A 17,936-nucleotide genomic window follows, 5' to 3' on the forward strand; every position below is an offset into this window, starting at 1 on the left:
CAAGCAAGTCTCTCATAGGCAGCACATATACAAGTTTGGTTGTAAATGTTTTGTCTGTGTCCCTAGGATGAGATGCAGCTGCCTCCTGCCTTTCCAGGAAATTTTCCAAGACAAGCAGGTAGTTCTGGCCCAGGCTTCTATATAATTACAACTTTTTTCCTGGGTCTTAGGGCATGTGTGTACTCTATTAATTAATAGAAGTATCTATCTCTCCCAGTCTTTTGGGGTTCCTGCACTCATAAACCTGAAGACCTTCAGAGCCAAATGCTCTGGGGCCTCATCTTTCTGGTGTCACATCCCTATGTTGGGGAGACTGACATGGGGATCAGAATTCTCACTCATATGGGAGAACTTCTGTAATATAATCCTTCTCTAATTTGTGAGTCTCCTAGTTGGGGAGTATGGGATTTGATCGTATCATTAGTGTTCCCCTCCTACCTTCTTGTCATAATTCCTTCTTTATGTCTTTAGTGTTGTACAAGCTCTTTTCTGGTAGGCACCAGTCGTTCTCATCAATGGTTGTTCTGCCGATTGTTGCGATTTTGGTGTGCTCATGAGAGGAGGTGAGCTCAGGGTTTCTCTACTTTGCTGCCATCTTGGCTGCTATCCTAGAGTAAATAAATGTTTTCATTAACCTGGAACAAAACTTGAATTAGTTGTTTTTTGTTTTTTTTTTCCTCTTTTGAGAACAAATTTTTCTTAGACTATTACTCTGCCATTAATGACATATTGTAAAGCTTATCTTATTTTACCTTTAATTGGTAATCTGCTATAACTTTCCATATTTGCCTTTGAAATTTTTATTGTCACTTTGGTTAAGTGTATAAGTATCATTTCGCAGAGATCAATGATCCTAACTGACCACATGTTTTAAAGCTTTTTGACATTTTTTTGACAAATTTCCCAAATCAAATTGTAATGAATTCCCTTTGACCTCTAGGTAACTTTTGGATGCTTCAAAGGACCCCTGAAACATCCCAAAGAGAGATATCAAACTTAAACTAATTAGGTTTATTTGGTATGTTAAATTGCATGGGAAATATTACCAAATGGCTAAGTCTTCTTAGAGTACACTTAATGGGTAAATGTTGTTAATAGAGACATTCTAGTAATTACACAGAATTCCCCCAAATCTAGCATGTCCTGGTAAAATATTATCAATCATAATTCTTGGAGTTCCCGTCATGGCGCAGTGGTTAACGAATCCGACTAGGAACCATGAGGTTGCGGGTTCGGTCCCTGCCCTTGCTCAGTGGGTTAACGATCCGGCGTTGCCGTGAGCTGTGGTGTAGGTTGCAGATGCGGCTCGGATCCTGCGTTGCTGTGGCTCTGGCGTAGGCCGGTGGCTACAGCTCCGATTCGACCCTTAGCCTGGGAACCTCCATATGCCGAGGGAGCGGCCCAAGAAATAGCAACAGCAACAACAACAACAACAAAGGACAAAAAGACAAAAGACAAAAAAAAAAAAAAAAAAAAAAAGAAAAGAAACTAGGTAGTTGGAACACCCAAAGATTACTAGTACAGAAAAACAGACATCTCAGGTTAATGAATTCAGTGCTTTTCTATGTATGGGAAGATGCAAGAGTCTGGACTTCCTGAAATCATTGCTTTGACTTGCACCTCAGCTATCTAGGGATGGTAGCCTGTCCTTTGCCATCCTGAGTTCCCTCAGGGCGCACCACTGGGGGTGGCTGCAGTGTTGGAGGACTTGTCAGAGGTCAGCCTATTTTTCTCCATCCAAGTCCCCCCGGGGCTCACTGTCCAGGTGGCAGTAGTGGCAAATGGCTGGATAGCCTCACCATCCTTTATCTGCTGACGTGGCAAGCAACATCTTTTCATCTGCAGTGCCTTTGATCATAAATTCAACTAATGTTTGGGAGGCATTTCATGACCAGTTTTGCCCTGTGGTGCCAGGAAGGCTCATGTCTAGATAGGGAAGAATTCTCTTCATACGACAAGCAAGGTGCTAATTTTTGGATCAGACCCTATTAATAATTTAAAATTCTCTGGATCATCTGTCTTACTAGTCTGTTATGATCCAGGAAATGTTTTCCCTTGCTGCTTCTTCCCAAATCTAGATCTGCACTTTTAGAATCCGTCTATGCAGAGTTGTGTATGTATGATCAACTGTCTCAAGTGTTTTAATCATCATTAATTTTGTTGGAGACTTGGTTACACATTGGGTAATACAAGAGACAATCTTATAAACTAGACAGGGTAAGTAATACAGCTAGTGCTAATAATAAGCTCATAGTACAGCAGAGCGAGACACAAAGCATACATAATTTAAAAACAAAGAGACCAAATCAAAACAATAATTAGTATAACTCATCATTATCTGGTTGCAGTAAACCATCAAGTCCACAAGGGAACTAGCTGGAGAAGCCAAATTCTTGAAGAATCAGGTAGAGATAAAAGAGAGGAATGTTTCATCTTTGTTCACAAGGTTTATTTCATCAACTTAGAGGGCAGGGCATAAGGAGAAAGTTGTTTTTTTTTTTTGCTGGAAAACAAGTATTAAAAGCCAGTATATTTAAGAAAAAAAGTTATAGAAGTGTCTATCATATTTATCAGTTCATTCAGTACCACGTAACTAATTCCTATCGATCTGGATGAAGCCATCAATTTTTCCATTAGAATTTTGTACTTTCTTACCCAGATCAGTGGTATGATCTAAATTTACCAGAAATTTATATTTGTCCCAAAGTTCTTTATATGAATTTTCTTAAAGATCTTCATTTTATAAGCCTCAGAGTAAAACAATGATCATCAACAAACCCAATTATCTTTAGTTTCCCTCACGTAAGGACATAAAAGGAGGTAAGTTTAGATCCGTTTAGAAATTAATGTTCCAGTATTTGAAATGACCTTAATATTCAATGAATTACCTCATCTAATTTAGCAAAACTCAAGTTACCAAGAATCTAGAGAAGTTATTTTAGATAGACCAGACATACTCAGGATGTAATTATTTCTAAGAGTTCAACTTATAAATTTTTTACCATATCAAGTTATTTTCTTGTTGTTGACAAACTCTACAGAAATTACATGAAGATATCCACCCTTAGTAAACCTAGGTGCAATAAAAGTAAGACATGTCTAACTTGCTTAAACCAGTAAGCTTACTCTTGTTTTAATACCAGATATTAACTTAAAGTATTGAATATTTTCTAGAGTACATGAACCTGAAGTTCACTCTAGCCAGCTTATTTTATGCCTAGAAATATTCACTTTGTAAACACTTCATTTTAAGTCAGTTAAATAGAGCTCTTTTGGGAGTTCCCATTGTGACTCAGTGGTAATCACCCTAACTAGTATCCATGAGGATGCAGGTTCAATCCCTGCAGTGGTAAGTTAACTTTTATTTGGAGCCAACTGAGGACAACAGCCCAGGAGACACGGTTTCTGAGGCACTGCTCCTGGGCTATTGTACTCATTTTGACACAAATAAAACTTGAATCACAACTCTGATATTGTGCTTTTTATTTTTTTAAGTCAAACAGTTTTGGTGACCAATGAAAAGGACCCTTTGCTGCGTGAACTCTATAGGAACTGGAGCCTTGGTAATAGCAGAAGCCACTTGCATGCATCTGCCTCCTTGAGAGTCCAGATAAATTTGGGTGAGTTTCTCCTGGTTCTCAGGTCACCCATATTAATTGATGATCCTGAGTTTTATTTGGCAGTGTATAGCAGCTACCTGGCTCCCCAGTTGAAAGATACTGGGGAGAAGTGTTGAAAGAAATTGAGGAAATAGCCACCCAGTTGAAAAACACTGGGAGGAGAGGCGTTGAGAGATAATTGAAATAGTTGTAACAGGTACCTGGATCCCTAGTTGAAAGAGAAGGAGTGGTCTGGGCTGAGTGGTCTGGCAGGAGGCTGACCAGATGTTCTCTCTCAATTTGGAAGCCTTAATAGAATTTGTCAGTATAAAAGTGAAGCTACTGCATAAGAGCTTTCTTCAGAAGAAAAGGGCCAAAATCCTCCCAGTTGGTTACAGCTTTCTCAGGCAACTGAGAAACTTATGGCAGTGGTGGAGGCAGAGTCCTGTCCTTTACAAGGGATCCCCACTCATTAATGAAAAGATTTCCTCATCTGGGGGTCCTGTAAAGAAATGGCCATTCGGTGATCCAAGCACCCATGATAGTCTTGGACCACTGAAGGGAGAACCAGGCCACGCAAGAGGGTTGAAATGAGCCTAGGGTGACATCTAAAGGAGTCAAATTTACAAGCAGCACACTGTCCCACCACACAATTTCATCAGTCAATTTTATCCTAACAAATTCAACTTTAAGAGGGGAAACAGAGCCTCTCAATCAGAGAAATGAGACATGTCATAAAACCAACCCCCTACTGACACCCCGGCCAGCTTTAGGGCTGCACAAAACTTATACTCACAAGTTGGGAATTCAAGGATAACTTAATTGGGAATGAAAAGAAAGTTTTGCTGTGGAAATGGCCAAAATGGGCTTTTATTGCATATGCAATTGTTAGAGGAAGCTGGCTTGAAAGAAAACAAAAAACAAAGAACATCTTTTCAGAATTCTGACCATGGAGGAACAAGTCCTTCTAAGAGAACTTGCCTTTCTCTCCCTGTGTCTTGAGATCAGGGTTCCCAGAGTCACTTATCTAGACCATCTCTAATTTCTGAGACGGAGGAAAAAAAGTGGAAAGAGGCCTTTTAAATCTAATGTGTTCCAACTGTTACTTACAAACTAGCGAACTTTACATTGTAATACCTGATCGAGACTAAATTTTAAAATAAAGCTATGAGACCTCTGGGTGTATCTGTCTGTATGTCAATGTGTACATTTTATATATGCACACACACATGTGTGTATATAAATATGTATGTGTACATATATATATGTATGTTTACCTTTGGATGATATTGTCAAAATTAATATATAAACCAGCTCTCCCTAATTGGATTAAGGGAAACTAACTGCTTATGTAACATCTCAGAAATATAAAAGAAAACTGGCCATAATGAAATTCAAGTTCATGGGAGCTGGGAAATATTTAGCATTAATATCAAGTATTAAATTTAAAATCTATCAATTTAATTAATATAGACATATGTCTTTAGAGTCCTCAACATGAAGTGTAGTAAGTTTAGTGTACTTAGATTTAATAGAAGTTAAATGTATTCTATCAGTTGAAGCAAGAAAAAAACTTGCTATGATATTTTTATAAGTAAATTAAATGTAAATGAGATAAGAGCTTTTGAGTGAACTCTTTTGAAATAATTGTTTAGAGGTATACAGTTTTTAGAAAAAAATTGTTTTAGGAATGTCTGCTAAGGAAATATTTCTACAGATACTTGGTTACTTGAAATTTCAGAATTATGCTAAATTAAATGATTGAAGTGTTTTGAATAGTTAGGTCATCCACAAATAAAATACTGAACCAAATTTTTTAACATTAGCACCGTTTTATAGAGAAATTAAAAGTACATAGGACTATTAAAAATGTTTGGTGCCACAGTGAGATATATTCTATAAAAAAGGACATGTTTTTTAGAAATTACTATTAGTGTTTATGTCTGCCAATTTACAGAATGCTAATGTAAAAGACAGTTTATAATGCTTTCTTTTTAGTTCTTGCTAGAAATTAAGGTTCTTAAGAGTTGAGAATTCTAAATTAAATATGTTATTAAAGCTACTAGAAATAACAAAGGAAATATTTCAAGATACAATAGGAAGGCAAGATGTGTGTTTTCAGCAAAAGAAGGTATGAGGAATGGAGAATTGAATTTTGTTAAAAGAAAGTAATTTTGTCTTAGAGCTGGTTGTTTCTGGATAGAAAATAAATAAGGGACAACTCATATGGATACACAAAATGATGGAAAGTTTGTGGAGAGGAACTATCAGAAAAAAAGTTTTGTGCATGGTCAGGACGGCTAAGTTTAGAATAAATTTGAGTAAATAAATTGGTTTATATATATATACATATATAATATATATTTTATATATATTATTTTCAGATTATTTTCCACTAGAGGTTATTTAATGTCATGCCTTATGCTATGTACAGTAGGTCCTTGTTGGTTATCTATTTTATATATAGTATTGTGTTTCTGTTAATACTTTTTTCCTCTTGGGTAACTCTAAGTTTGTCTTCTATGTGAGTCTATTTCTGTTTTGTAAAGTAGTCCATTTGTAACACTTATTAATTTGTACATGTAAGTGATATAGAATATCTGTCTTACTCTGTCTGATGTACTTCATTAGTATAAAAATCTCTAGGACCATCCATGTTGCTGCAACCGGGATTATTTCATTCTTTTTATGGATGAGTAACATCCCATTGTGTTTGATACATATATATATCTCACATCTTTATCCATCCATTTGTCAGTGGACATTTAATTTACTTCTGTGTTTTGGCTATTGCACAGTGTTGCTATGAACATTGGGATACAAGTTTATCTTTTCAAATTAGAGTGTTTGTCTTTTCTGAATACATGCCCAGGAGTAGGAATGCTGCATTATATGGGAACTCTACTTACAGGTTTTTAAGGAACTTGCATGCCATTTTCCTCTGTGATTTTCTTCAGTGATTCATTGGTAATTTAGTAGCATATTGTTTAGTTGCCACAAGTTTGTGTTTTCTTGGAGCTTTTCTCTTGTAATTGATTTCTAATCTCATAATGTTGTGGTCTGAAAAATGCTCGATATGATTTCAATTTTTTTTTTAATTTACCGAGGCTTGTCTTGTGGCCAACCATGTGATCTATCTTGGAGAATGTTCCATATGCCCTTGAAAAAAAAGCATATTCTGCTGCTTTCAGGTGGAATTCTGTATAAATATAAATTAATTCAGTCTAATGTGTTATTTAAGACTTATTTTTCCTTGCCGATTTTCTATCTGTACAATCTGTCCATTGATAAGTGGTGTTAAAGTCTCTTAATATTATTATGTTACTGTCAGTCTCTCTTTTTATGTGTGTTAACATTTATCTTATATATTGAGGTGCTCCTTTGTTGGGTGCATATGTATTTATAGTCACTATACCTTGTTTGGATTGACCCTTAATCATTATATAGTGTCCTTCATTTTCTCTTGTAATGGTCTTTATTTTAAAGTCATTTTGTCTGATCTAAGTATTGCTATTCAGACTTTAATTTTCATAATTGTGGAAAACATTTTTCCATACCCTCACCTACTGTCTAGATGTGTCTCTAGATATCAAGCAAGTCTCTCATAGGCAGCACATATACAAGTTTGGTTGTAAATGTTTTGTCTGTGTCCCTAGGATGAGATGCAGCTGCCTCCTGCCTTTCCAGGAAATTTTCCAAGACAAGCAGGTAGTTCTGGCCCAGGCTTCTATATAATTACAACTTTTTTCCTGGGTCTTAGGGCATGTGTGTACTCTATTAATTAATAGAAGTATCTATCTCTCCCAGTCTTTTGGGGTTCCTGCACTCATAAACCTGAAGACCTTCAGAGCCAAATGCTCTGGGGCCTCATCTTTCTGGTGTCACATCCCTATGTTGGGGAGACTGACATGGGGATCAGAATTCTCACTCATATGGGAGAACTTCTGTAATATAATCCTTCTCTAATTTGTGAGTCTCCTAGTTGGGGAGTATGGGATTTGATCGTATCATTAGTGTTCCCCTCCTACCTTCTTGTCATAATTCCTTCTTTATGTCTTTAGTGTTGTACAAGCTCTTTTCTGGTAGGCACCAGTCGTTCTCATCAATGGTTGTTCTGCCGATTGTTGCGATTTTGGTGTGCTCATGAGAGGAGGTGAGCTCAGGGTTTCTCTACTTTGCTGCCATCTTGGCTGCTATCCTAGAGTAAATAAATGTTTTCATTAACCTGGAACAAAACTTGAATTAGTTGTTTTTTGTTTTTTTTTTCCTCTTTTGAGAACAAATTTTTCTTAGACTATTACTCTGCCATTAATGACATATTGTAAAGCTTATCTTATTTTACCTTTAATTGGTAATCTGCTATAACTTTCCATATTTGCCTTTGAAATTTTTATTGTCACTTTGGTTAAGTGTATAAGTATCATTTCGCAGAGATCAATGATCCTAACTGACCACATGTTTTAAAGCTTTTTGACATTTTTTTGACAAATTTCCCAAATCAAATTGTAATGAATTCCCTTTGACCTCTAGGTAACTTTTGGATGCTTCAAAGGACCCCTGAAACATCCCAAAGAGAGATATCAAACTTAAACTAATTAGGTTTATTTGGTATGTTAAATTGCATGGGAAATATTACCAAATGGCTAAGTCTTCTTAGAGTACACTTAATGGGTAAATGTTGTTAATAGAGACATTCTAGTAATTACACAGAATTCCCCCAAATCTAGCATGTCCTGGTAAAATATTATCAATCATAATTCTTGGAGTTCCCGTCATGGCGCAGTGGTTAACGAATCCGACTAGGAACCATGAGGTTGCGGGTTCGGTCCCTGCCCTTGCTCAGTGGGTTAACGATCCTGCATTGCTGTGAGCTGTGGTGTAGGTTGCAGACACGGCTCAGATCCCGAGTTGCTGTGGCTCTGGTGTAGGCTGGTGGCTACAGCTCCGATTCGACCCCTAGCCTGGGAACCTCCATATGCCGTGGGAGTGGCCCAAGAAATGGCAAAAAGACAATAAAATTTAAAAAAGTAATAATAATTATACTTGTTGTCTTTAAATATTGTGTTGCAGCAATAGACAAATTTCTTTGCCAATTGCCTTATAGTCAGGTTTTCAATTGTGTCTTATTGTATCTTTTTTCATTCATGAATAGTAATAGTTTTACTCTGATGCTTTTGCAAAAAAAGTTTCCTCTTCAGTAAAATTTATAGAGAGGACTTTTTGACAAGTACAGTTTTCTGATTACTTTCAGATCCTACATCTGGATGGGTACAAAATTAAGGAACTCTGATGGAAAACCCGATGTCTTCATAAAAATGTTAACAAAAAGGATTAGTGACCTAAGACAATGAATTGGTGAATATGTTATAATTTTTATGGTTTCTGTCTAAAACTATACTGGCTTTTAATTTGTGTTTTGCCACTATAAGGAAAGCCTTCCTCTCTAGTTAATTATCATTTATAGCAATTTGGTAAATTACACCTTTTTAAACAGAATTAAAACATTTATCTTTCCTTTCTACCTAATCCCTCTAGAGATTGGGACGTATTCGGTTCCCAGCAATTTTTGAAGTAAACGAGGAAGGTTAGCTCCTAATAGATGCAAGAATCTCAAGGTATTTTATGGACCTTGAAGAAGGGAGGAATTCCCCTAAATCTGCAAGGTGCAATCTGTGACATGCTTTTGGCATGGCTTTCCTGGGCTTCAGAGGCCGTTTTAAAGTTCAATCTTATTGACAGAACACTATAAACCAACTATAATGGAAAAAATAAAAAAATCATTACAAAAGTTCAATCTGAGGCTCCTTATAAAAGTCCCAGTGAAGCCAATTTTAAAAGAGCCTATATGATCAATTATAAATCATCAGGCCAAATTTACTGAAACCAGATGAACTTTGCAATATAGCCTTAAATCTGGCTATATTTGATAGTCATGGTGGTGTTTTTAGAAAGAGATAGTATTTCAGGGGATATTAAATTCTAGTTTGTTAACTGAAGTTTGTATTTACTGCCTGAGACTCACTTCTCAGACAATTCCTTGCTGTTATATTGTTAAGTTTAACTGAATTATTGAAAGGACACTCTAAGTTTATTTCTGAACATTATCTCATTAATCTATTTTAGATGAAGATCAGATGCCCTGTGACCTGCAACCAGGGGATTATGCATATTGAAAAGGTATAATTTTTTTTTTGTCTTTTCTCAGGCAACATCCATAGCATATGGAGGTTCCCAGGCTAGGGATCTAATCAGAGTAGCCACTGGCCTACCCCAGATCCAACCCACGTCTGTGGTCTAGACCACAGATCATGGCAATACTGGCTCCTTAACCCACTAAGCAAGGCCAGGGATTGAAGCCACCACCTCATGGTTCCTAGTTGGATTCATTTCCACTGAGCCATGACAGGAACTCCTGAAAAGGTGTGATTTAACTGACTATCTCCAACCTAGATGAAAGGAGCCTTAGCAGGTACTCAGAATGAGCTCATGCAATGTGAGACTGAAAAGAAGTGACTCTTGGATCAGCATTTCCACGTAGAGAGGGCCTCTGCCCTGGACTGGCCTCTAGGGAGGACTGCTGACCTCAAATTCACCTTAACGAAATGCTCAGAGGAGAATCTATCAGACAAGGATGAGAAGACATCTGAAGTAGACAACTCATCCTAGATATCTGATAAGGCCTATATACCAATTAATTTGAGAATTGCTCACATCTTTGCTTATGAACCAAATGTATTTCATAATCTTACACAAAATTAAAGTTAATCCATTTGTTAGGCTTATGGTCAATTAACCATATCCAGTACTTGTAGGTTGCCATAGTGGAATTCTCCACTCCACAGCGTGAATTAGATTGCCTTTGGGATATTTATCTAGAAGAAAGAATTTACAGTTCTGGTCAGGCTATTACTGATATTACTAGGTGGGATTCCCTCACCTGGCCAAGTCAGAATACCTGTTCTGATCTTGGTCATAAGTATGAATTTTCTTCTAAAGTTATTCAGTCAGAAAAACAAGCTAAATTTCAGCCAAGGAATAAAACCTCCCATAATTATGGGTTGGATTTATGTGGTTAACACCAGGGTATGATCATTTAAAGTTTAAGGCACCCCTTACATTGGAAACAAGTGAACTGCACTAAGAATAATAAGCCTAATAACACTGGGAAATGTGGCTGGGTGGCTTATGAAAAATACTTGAATATAATTACCCTGAAAGATAGGGATTGGTACAAAATAGATTAAATCTTATGACTTGGGGATACACTGGGCCACACCTGATGGAAGTTCTTGGCTTAAATTCTTATGATCTTAGTAATACTTTTAGGTATATTATTTGTATTTTGCCTGTTTTACAAAAGTATTGCTTCTTGCCTTAACAAATGTGTGTGACTGAGTATCTGAAAAAATGATGAATAGGCCCCTTGAAGCAGTTGACCAGGTATGTAGTTTTATGTGAGATCTATGATTGTAATAGTGTAACTAGATATGCAAAGCAGCAGCAAGGGGGAAATTTTTCCTGGACCGTAACAGCCCAGTAAGACAGGTGGCTTAAGATTTTGGCTACTGTTAATAAGGCCGATTCCAGTAATAGCATGTGGAGTGGCCTATCAGTGAAAATCCTTGCTTGACCTAGGAATGGGAGGCATTTCATGACCATTTTCTGACCACGACCAGGGTACAAAACAGTCATGAAATGCCTCCCAAACTATGGTGGAATTTATGACCAGGAGGGGTCCTGCCCCCTAAAAACTGGCACTTGGCATCCGCCTCACTAGCCAGTGGAGTGGCTGCCCCTCCACACACCTTGAAAGAATTCAGGGTGGAGATCAGGAATGAGGCCTTCTGAGAAAAGGGCAGAACAGGTGTCCAGATAGGTAATTTCAGGAAAAGATTTTATGAGCTTACATTCTTGCATCTTCTCATATGTAGAAAAGCACTCAAATCATTTACAGAGAACCTTCTCCTTGTGACTAGCAGCCACCTTTAGGTGACCAGCAGCAAGCCTCTGCCACAAAGTGTGTTTGACTGCATGAATCTCCCTTTACTAAAACCACATATAATCCGGACCTTCCCCTACCTCTTCAGAGCAGTTCTTCAGAGCTTTCTGAGATGCTGTTCCCCAGTATCGTCCTCATTTTGCCCCCAATAAAACTTAACTCACAACTCTCCCACTGAGCCTTTTTTCAGTTGACAATTTTCTTCATTTCCAGGTAAGGAGAGGCTTGCAGCTACCAGCTCTGTATGCATAGGAGTCTGGCTAGAGCGTTAGTTGGAGGGTGGATTTCTGACACTCCTCCCATTTTTCTGTTTGAGAGACTCTATATTTCCCATTTAAAGTTGAATTTGTCAGGAATACATTTTTACTAGTGCTTTGATCTTGACAAATCCTTGTTAAGGTAACCAATGAGAGGACAGTATCAGATCAGCCTCTTGTCTTCTAAAAAAAAAAAAAAAAAAAAAAAAAAAACGCATGACCTGAGGGAGTGGGATGGATGGGGAGCTTGGGGTTACTAGATGCACACTCTTGCTTTTGGAATGGATGAGCAATGAGATGCTCCTGTGTAGCACTGGGAACTATGTCTAGTCCCTTAAGATGGAGCCTGATAATGTGAGCAAAAAGAAGGTATACATGTATGTGTAACTGGGTCACCATGCTGTATAGTGGGGAAAAAATTGTATTGGGGAAATAACAATAAAAAATGTACAACCTGAAAGTTGAGGTTTAGGTTTTCTTTGGGGTGAAACTAGGACTGGAGGCAGCACCTTGGGTAGCCCTGAGAAAACAGCTCCCAGGAGGCAAGGGGGGAGCTAGGATGCATAGGATCAAGGTGAGGGGGCGGTGCTCACAGCCAGGCACACATTCTACAAAACTTTGCTGCTGCTCTCGTGAAGGTTACTGCTCGTCAAGAGAAGCAGACATCACCGTGAAGGATTTTAGTGTTTTTCTTGCTATGCGGAGAGGCAAACCTTGGGCTCATAAAACCTTCTCCTAAAAATAACTGTCTGAAGACCTGTTCTCCCAGTCTCCCCAGAGCACAGAAGGCCTCACTCCTGAGTGCAACCCCGTGCTCCTTCAGAGTGTGTGCCGCAGACCTGCAGCTGCAGCAGCTCATGATTAAATCCATGTAGGGGCAGATGGCAAGTGCCAAACTTCGGTTCACCTATCCAACTACTTAGTCCAATCCATGTCTCTTTCAATCAGCACTCCCCCTAGTAACTTCCAACGAGGGGAGCCCCTCTCCAGCATCTTTCAAGTGGGAAGTCAGGCACCAATTCCACCCCATGAGTAACACTCAGGATCAACCAATATGCAGAGAACCAGGGGAGACTCACCCAAAGTCTTCTGGACCCTCTTTGGGGTGGCTGCAGTGTTTGAGGGCTTGGCAGGAAGTGGCCTGTTTTCCTCCTTTCTAGTCTCCTCAGGGCTTACCTCTGGCTGGAGTGGATGAAGCTTTGACGGCCTCAGCATCCTTTGTTTGCTGAGACGGCAGGCAGTGGTTTTTCATCCACACCTGGAGGAGGTCAGAAGCTGGGCAGATGCTGCGGGTGATCAGACTCGGACGGTGGGCATTCTGGAAAACCTCTCTCAACAGGGACCAGACTCGGATGGTGGGCATTCTGGAAAACCTCTCTCAACAGGGACCAGACTCGGATGGTGGGCATTCTGGAAAACCTCTCTCAACAGGGACCAGACTCGGATGGTGGGCATTCTGGAAAACCTCTCTCAACAGGGATCAGACTCGGACGGTGGGCATTCTGGAAAACCTCTCTCAACAGGGACCAGACTCGGACGGTGGGGCCTTCTGGAAAACCTCTCTCAACAGGGACCAGACTCGGACGGTGGGCATTCTGGAAAACCTCTCTCAACAGGGATCAGACTCGGATGGTGGGGCCTTCTGGAAAACCTCTCTCAACAGGGATCAGACTCGGATGGTGGGGCCTTCTGGAAAACCTCTCTCAACAGGGATCAGACTCGGACGGTGGGGCCTTCTGGAAAACCTCTCTCAACAGGGACCAGACTCGGACGGTGGGGCCTTCTGGAAAACCTCTCTCAACAGGGACCAGACTCGGACGGTGGGGCCTTCTGGAAAACCTCTCTCAACAGGGACCAGACTCGGACGGTGGGGCCTTCTGGAAAACCTCTCTCAACAGGGACCAGACTCGGACGGTGGGCCTTCTGGAAAACCTCTCTCAACAGGGACCAGACTCGGACGGTGGGGCATTCTGGAAAACCTCTCTCTACAGGGATCAGACTCGGACGGTGGGCATTCTGGAAAACCTCACTCAACAGGGATCAGACTCGGACGGTGGGCATTCTGGAAAACCTCTCTCAACAGGGACCAGACTCGGACGGTGGGGCCTTCTGGAAAACCTCTCTCTACAGGGATCAGACTCGGACGGTGGGCATTCTGGAAAACCTCTCTCAACAGGGACCAGACTCGGACAGTGGGGCCTTCTGGAAAACCTCTCTCAACAGGGACCAGACTCGGACGGTGGGGCCTTCTGGAAAACCTCTCTCAACAGGGATCAGACTCGGATGGTGGGGCCTTCTGGAAAACCTCTCTCAACAGGGACCAGACTCGGACGGTGGGCCTTCTGGAAAACCTCTCTCAACAGGGACCAGACTCGGACGGTGGGGCATTCTGGAAAACCTCTCTCTACAGGGATCAGACTCGGACGGTGGGCATTCTGGAAAGCCTCACTCAACAGGGATCAGACTCGGACGGTGGGCATTCTGGAAAACCTCTCTCAACAGGGACCAGACTCGGACGGTGGGGCCTTCTGGAAAACCTCTCTCAACAGGGACCAGACTCGGACGGTGGGGCCTTCTGGAAAACCTCTCTCAACAGGGACCAGACTCGGACGGTGGGGCCTTCTGGAAAACCTCTCTCAACAGGGACCAGACTCGGACGGTGGGCCTTCTGGAAAACCTCTCTCAACAGGGACCAGACTCGGACGGTGGGGCATTCTGGAAAACCTCTCTCTACAGGGATCAGACTCGGACGGTGGGCATTCTGGAAAGCCTCACTCAACAGGGATCAGACTCGGACGGTGGGCATTCTGGAAAGCCTCTCTCAACAGGGATCAGACTCGGACGGTGGGCATTCTGGAAAGCCTCTCTCAACAGGGATCAGACTCGGACGGTGGGCATTCTGGAAAACCTCTCTCAACAGGGACCAGACTCGGACGGTGGGCCTTCTGGAAAACCTCTCTCAACAGGGACCAGACTCGGACGGTGGGGCCTTCTGGAAAACCTCTCTCAACAGGGACCAGACTCGGACGGTGGGGCCTTCTGGAAAACCTCTCTCAACAGGGACCAGACTCGGACGGTGGGCCTTCTGGAAAACCTCTCTCAACAGGGACCAGACTCGGACGGTGGGGCCTTCTGGAAAACCTCTCTCTACAGGGATCAGACTCGGACGGTGGGCATTCTGGAAAGCCTCTCTCAACAGGGATCAGACTCGGACGGTGGGCATTCTGGAAAGCCTCTCTCAACAGGGATCAGACTCGGACGGTGGGCCTTCTGGAAAGCCTCTCTCAACAGGGATCAGACTCGGACGGTGGGCATTCTGGAAAGCCTCTCTCAACAGGGACCAGACTCGGACGGTGGGCATTCTGGAAAACCTCTCTCAACAGGGACCAGACTCGGACGGTGGGCATTCTGGAAAGCCTCTCTCAACAGGGACCAGACTCGGACGGTGGGCATTCTGGAAAGCCTCTCTCTACAGGGACCAGACTCGGACGGTGGGCATTCTGGAAAGCCTCTCTCTACAGGGACCAGACTCGGACGGTGGGCATTCTGGAAAACCTCTCTCAACAGGGACCAGACTCGGACGGTGGGCATTCTGGAAAACCTCTCTCAACAGGGACCAGACTCGGACGGTGGGCATTCTGGAAAACCTCTCTCTACAGGGACCAGACTCGGACGGTGGGGCATTCTGGAAAACCTCTCTCTACAGGTACCAGACTCGGACGGTGGGCATTCTGGAAAACCTCTCTCAACAGGGTTCTTGCTAAAATTGGCTCCTAAGGACAAGCCCAGGGACTGGTCCCAGGCGAAAGAGAGCACAGAGGATCCTGACTAGAATTTGGTTAAAGAAAGAATCTTTGTCAGAGAGGAAAAGATTAATTTCATTCTGAGCTATGCGCTCCTTAGAAATTCAATTTCTAATTATGCTATTTCTTAAAATGCCAATAATTTAGACTCTGATGAAAGATGTAATAGAAATAAATAAATCACTATATCTCTTCAATCTGGAAGAAAAATAGCAATTCTCCATTCCCTTTATCTTGTGGTTCACCATTTTGTACCTACTACATACATTTTGTATCATTGGGATCACCAAATAGAACTGTATTCAAAATTTCGTGTGTGTGTGTATGTATAACTGAATCACTCTGGTACAGCAGAAATTACCACAACATTGTATATCACCTGTACTTCAATAAAACTTTAAATAATGAAAAAAATGGATTTTTAAATTGTTTTCCTTCTAATAAGCAGCTTCACTTACCTGAATATGTCATCAGAAGTGATATTAACAGGAGGTTTAAGAAAATGTGCTATTAGCTAAATAATGTAGAGTGGTACTGAAGGTTTTTTTTTTTTTTTTTTTTTTTTTTTTGGTCTTTTTTGCCTTTTCTAGGGCTGCTCCCATGGCATATGGAGGTTCCCAGGCTAGGGGTCAAATCGGAGCTGTAGCCACTGGCCTACGCCAGAGCCACAGCAACACCTGATCCAAGCCCTGTCTGCAACCTACACCACAGCTCATGGCAACGCCGGATCCTTATCCCACTGAGCAAGGCCATGGATGGAACCCGCAACCTCATGGTTCCTAGTCGGAGTCATTAACCAGTGAGCCATGACTCTGGTACTGAAGTTTTAAAACGTTAAGTCTTGCCTGATCATGTGGAAAGAGGTATTTGAAAAACTATGCTGATTTGTTTTCATATAAGAGGAATTTGATTTTATCATTTCACCCCTCTCCCAACCTAAATGTAAAATAGGGTTCCTATTTTTTTCCAGAAATTTTGAACTCTTTTTGTTACAATTCTCTGGACTCACTCAAGTGCTTTTTAACCAACAGTTACTACATTTGTTTGGTAGAAACTTCTTCTGCTTCATTGGCCTCTAGGAATACAGAAGATGTCACACTATGTAATAGCATGTGAAGCAAAATCCCCTCTCCTCCCAAATTGGCAAATAAGCCTCCAGCAGGCAGAGAGGCTTCTCTGATGGTGTATTCTCATGAAAGTTGTAACTACTTCTGGTCACAGTCACTTTAGGGCTTGTAAGTGGGTGACCCAGAGTTTATTTAATTCCTCCAGAGCCTTTTAGCAGACATGATTGACGATTAAGCGTAATGCCTGTGGATATATTCCAAGACCAATGGATTTGAAATATAAATTGTAAATACTAAAGACAGGAGTTGTTCCTGGATTAAAAGTCGCTGAAAAAGGATGGGAGGGATTTGGCTCCTGGAAGGCTGGATTGCAGCCCTGGCTGGAATGCATTGCTTGAGCTGCAGAAGGCTTGTAGCAAGGGGTGGATTATGGGATGGACAATCACCGTGAAGTTCGCATCAGCGATAAATGCAATGTTTTGCTTTGATTTTGAGATATGAGTTGAAAAGAGGTTGCCTTTTTTGGCATTAGTTTTTGTTTTTTTTCCCCACTCTAAAACAATGGTGTTACTAATTTGGGGTGAACATGGTGGTCACTGTTGGCTAACAAGCGAAGGATAAGGAGGGAACATGACAAGATTACAAAATCCAGTGCAGTTCAAGGGAGATGATACAACAACAGATAGTTCTGTTGGAAAGAGAAGGGGAGCATCTACAACAAAGTAGAACAGAGGCTGCATCCACTGCAGGTATATCTGCACACGGCATGTGTAGATAACATAGATAATGCGATATATAAGCAAGGAAATAATTACGATTACATGAATAAACAGCAATATTGACGGCAAGAATCCTGAAGTGATCAGATCTTGTTTTGTCTTTTTCTTTTTTTCTTTTTAAACTACCTTAGACCCTCAAGAAAGCTGAGGATAGATGATCTATGTTTTTTTAGAAAGTGCGGTCATGTAAACACATGAAAAAAACAGAAATGCTCAGCTTGCATGTTGTTCCCCTCTTTCCATAAAGGAAAAACCACAAACTGCCCCAAAAGGGTAAGAAATTAACAACTAAAAAAAAATACATGGAGAAACTTCTCTATAGACAAGCAGCAGTGTCTGCTATAAAATACAGTTATAATAAAAATACTTTCAAGTAAATTTAAATTTTAATAACTAAAATAATACATTTTCTCTATAAATTGGATAAGATCA

At 40.8% G+C, this 17,936-nt stretch overlaps 2 protein-coding genes across 8 annotated transcripts in view; one reads left to right on the forward strand and one right to left on the reverse strand.

Moving 5' to 3' along the window:
• Positions 1–17,936, forward strand: part of LOC102168138 (uncharacterized) — a 77,302-nt gene that overhangs the window by 58,361 nt on the left and 1,005 nt on the right. For 2 of the 6 annotated variants that reach the window (XM_084979021.1, XM_084979022.1), the window contains 4 exons: positions 3,496–3,620; positions 8,851–8,954; positions 9,723–9,776; positions 13,195–16,072. In XM_084979021.1, the coding sequence (XP_084835147.1) occupies positions 9,723–9,776; positions 13,195–15,687 (2,547 nt within the window). In that variant the 5' untranslated portion in view covers positions 3,496–3,620; positions 8,851–8,954 and the 3' untranslated portion in view covers positions 15,688–16,072. Of the gene's footprint in view, positions 1–3,492; positions 3,621–8,850; positions 8,955–9,722; positions 9,777–13,194; positions 16,073–17,936 lie in introns of those variants that run through there. The other 4 variants (XM_084979023.1, XM_084979024.1, XM_084979020.1 and 1 more) reach the window with 4 other exon arrangements.
• The window catches only part of LOC102162879 (uncharacterized), a 187,991-nt gene that overhangs the window by 9,332 nt on the left and 160,723 nt on the right, over positions 1–17,936 (reverse strand). Inside the window, exon 6 of one of the 2 annotated variants that reach the window (XR_014817211.1) lies at positions 439–608. The exons of the other annotated variant lie outside the window; for it this stretch is intronic. The gene's annotated coding sequence lies outside the window, so the exon portion shown is untranslated. The remainder of the gene's footprint in view (positions 1–438; positions 609–17,936) is intronic. 2 annotated transcript variants of the gene reach the window in all.

This window comes from Sus scrofa, chromosome 10 (genome assembly GCF_054392235.1).
Source record: "Sus scrofa isolate SSC_HxYL_T2T_F1_AM1 chromosome 10, Sscrofa_HxYL_maternal_Yorkshire_Landrace_v2.0, whole genome shotgun sequence".
NCBI lineage: Eukaryota > Metazoa > Chordata > Mammalia > Artiodactyla > Suidae > Sus > Sus scrofa.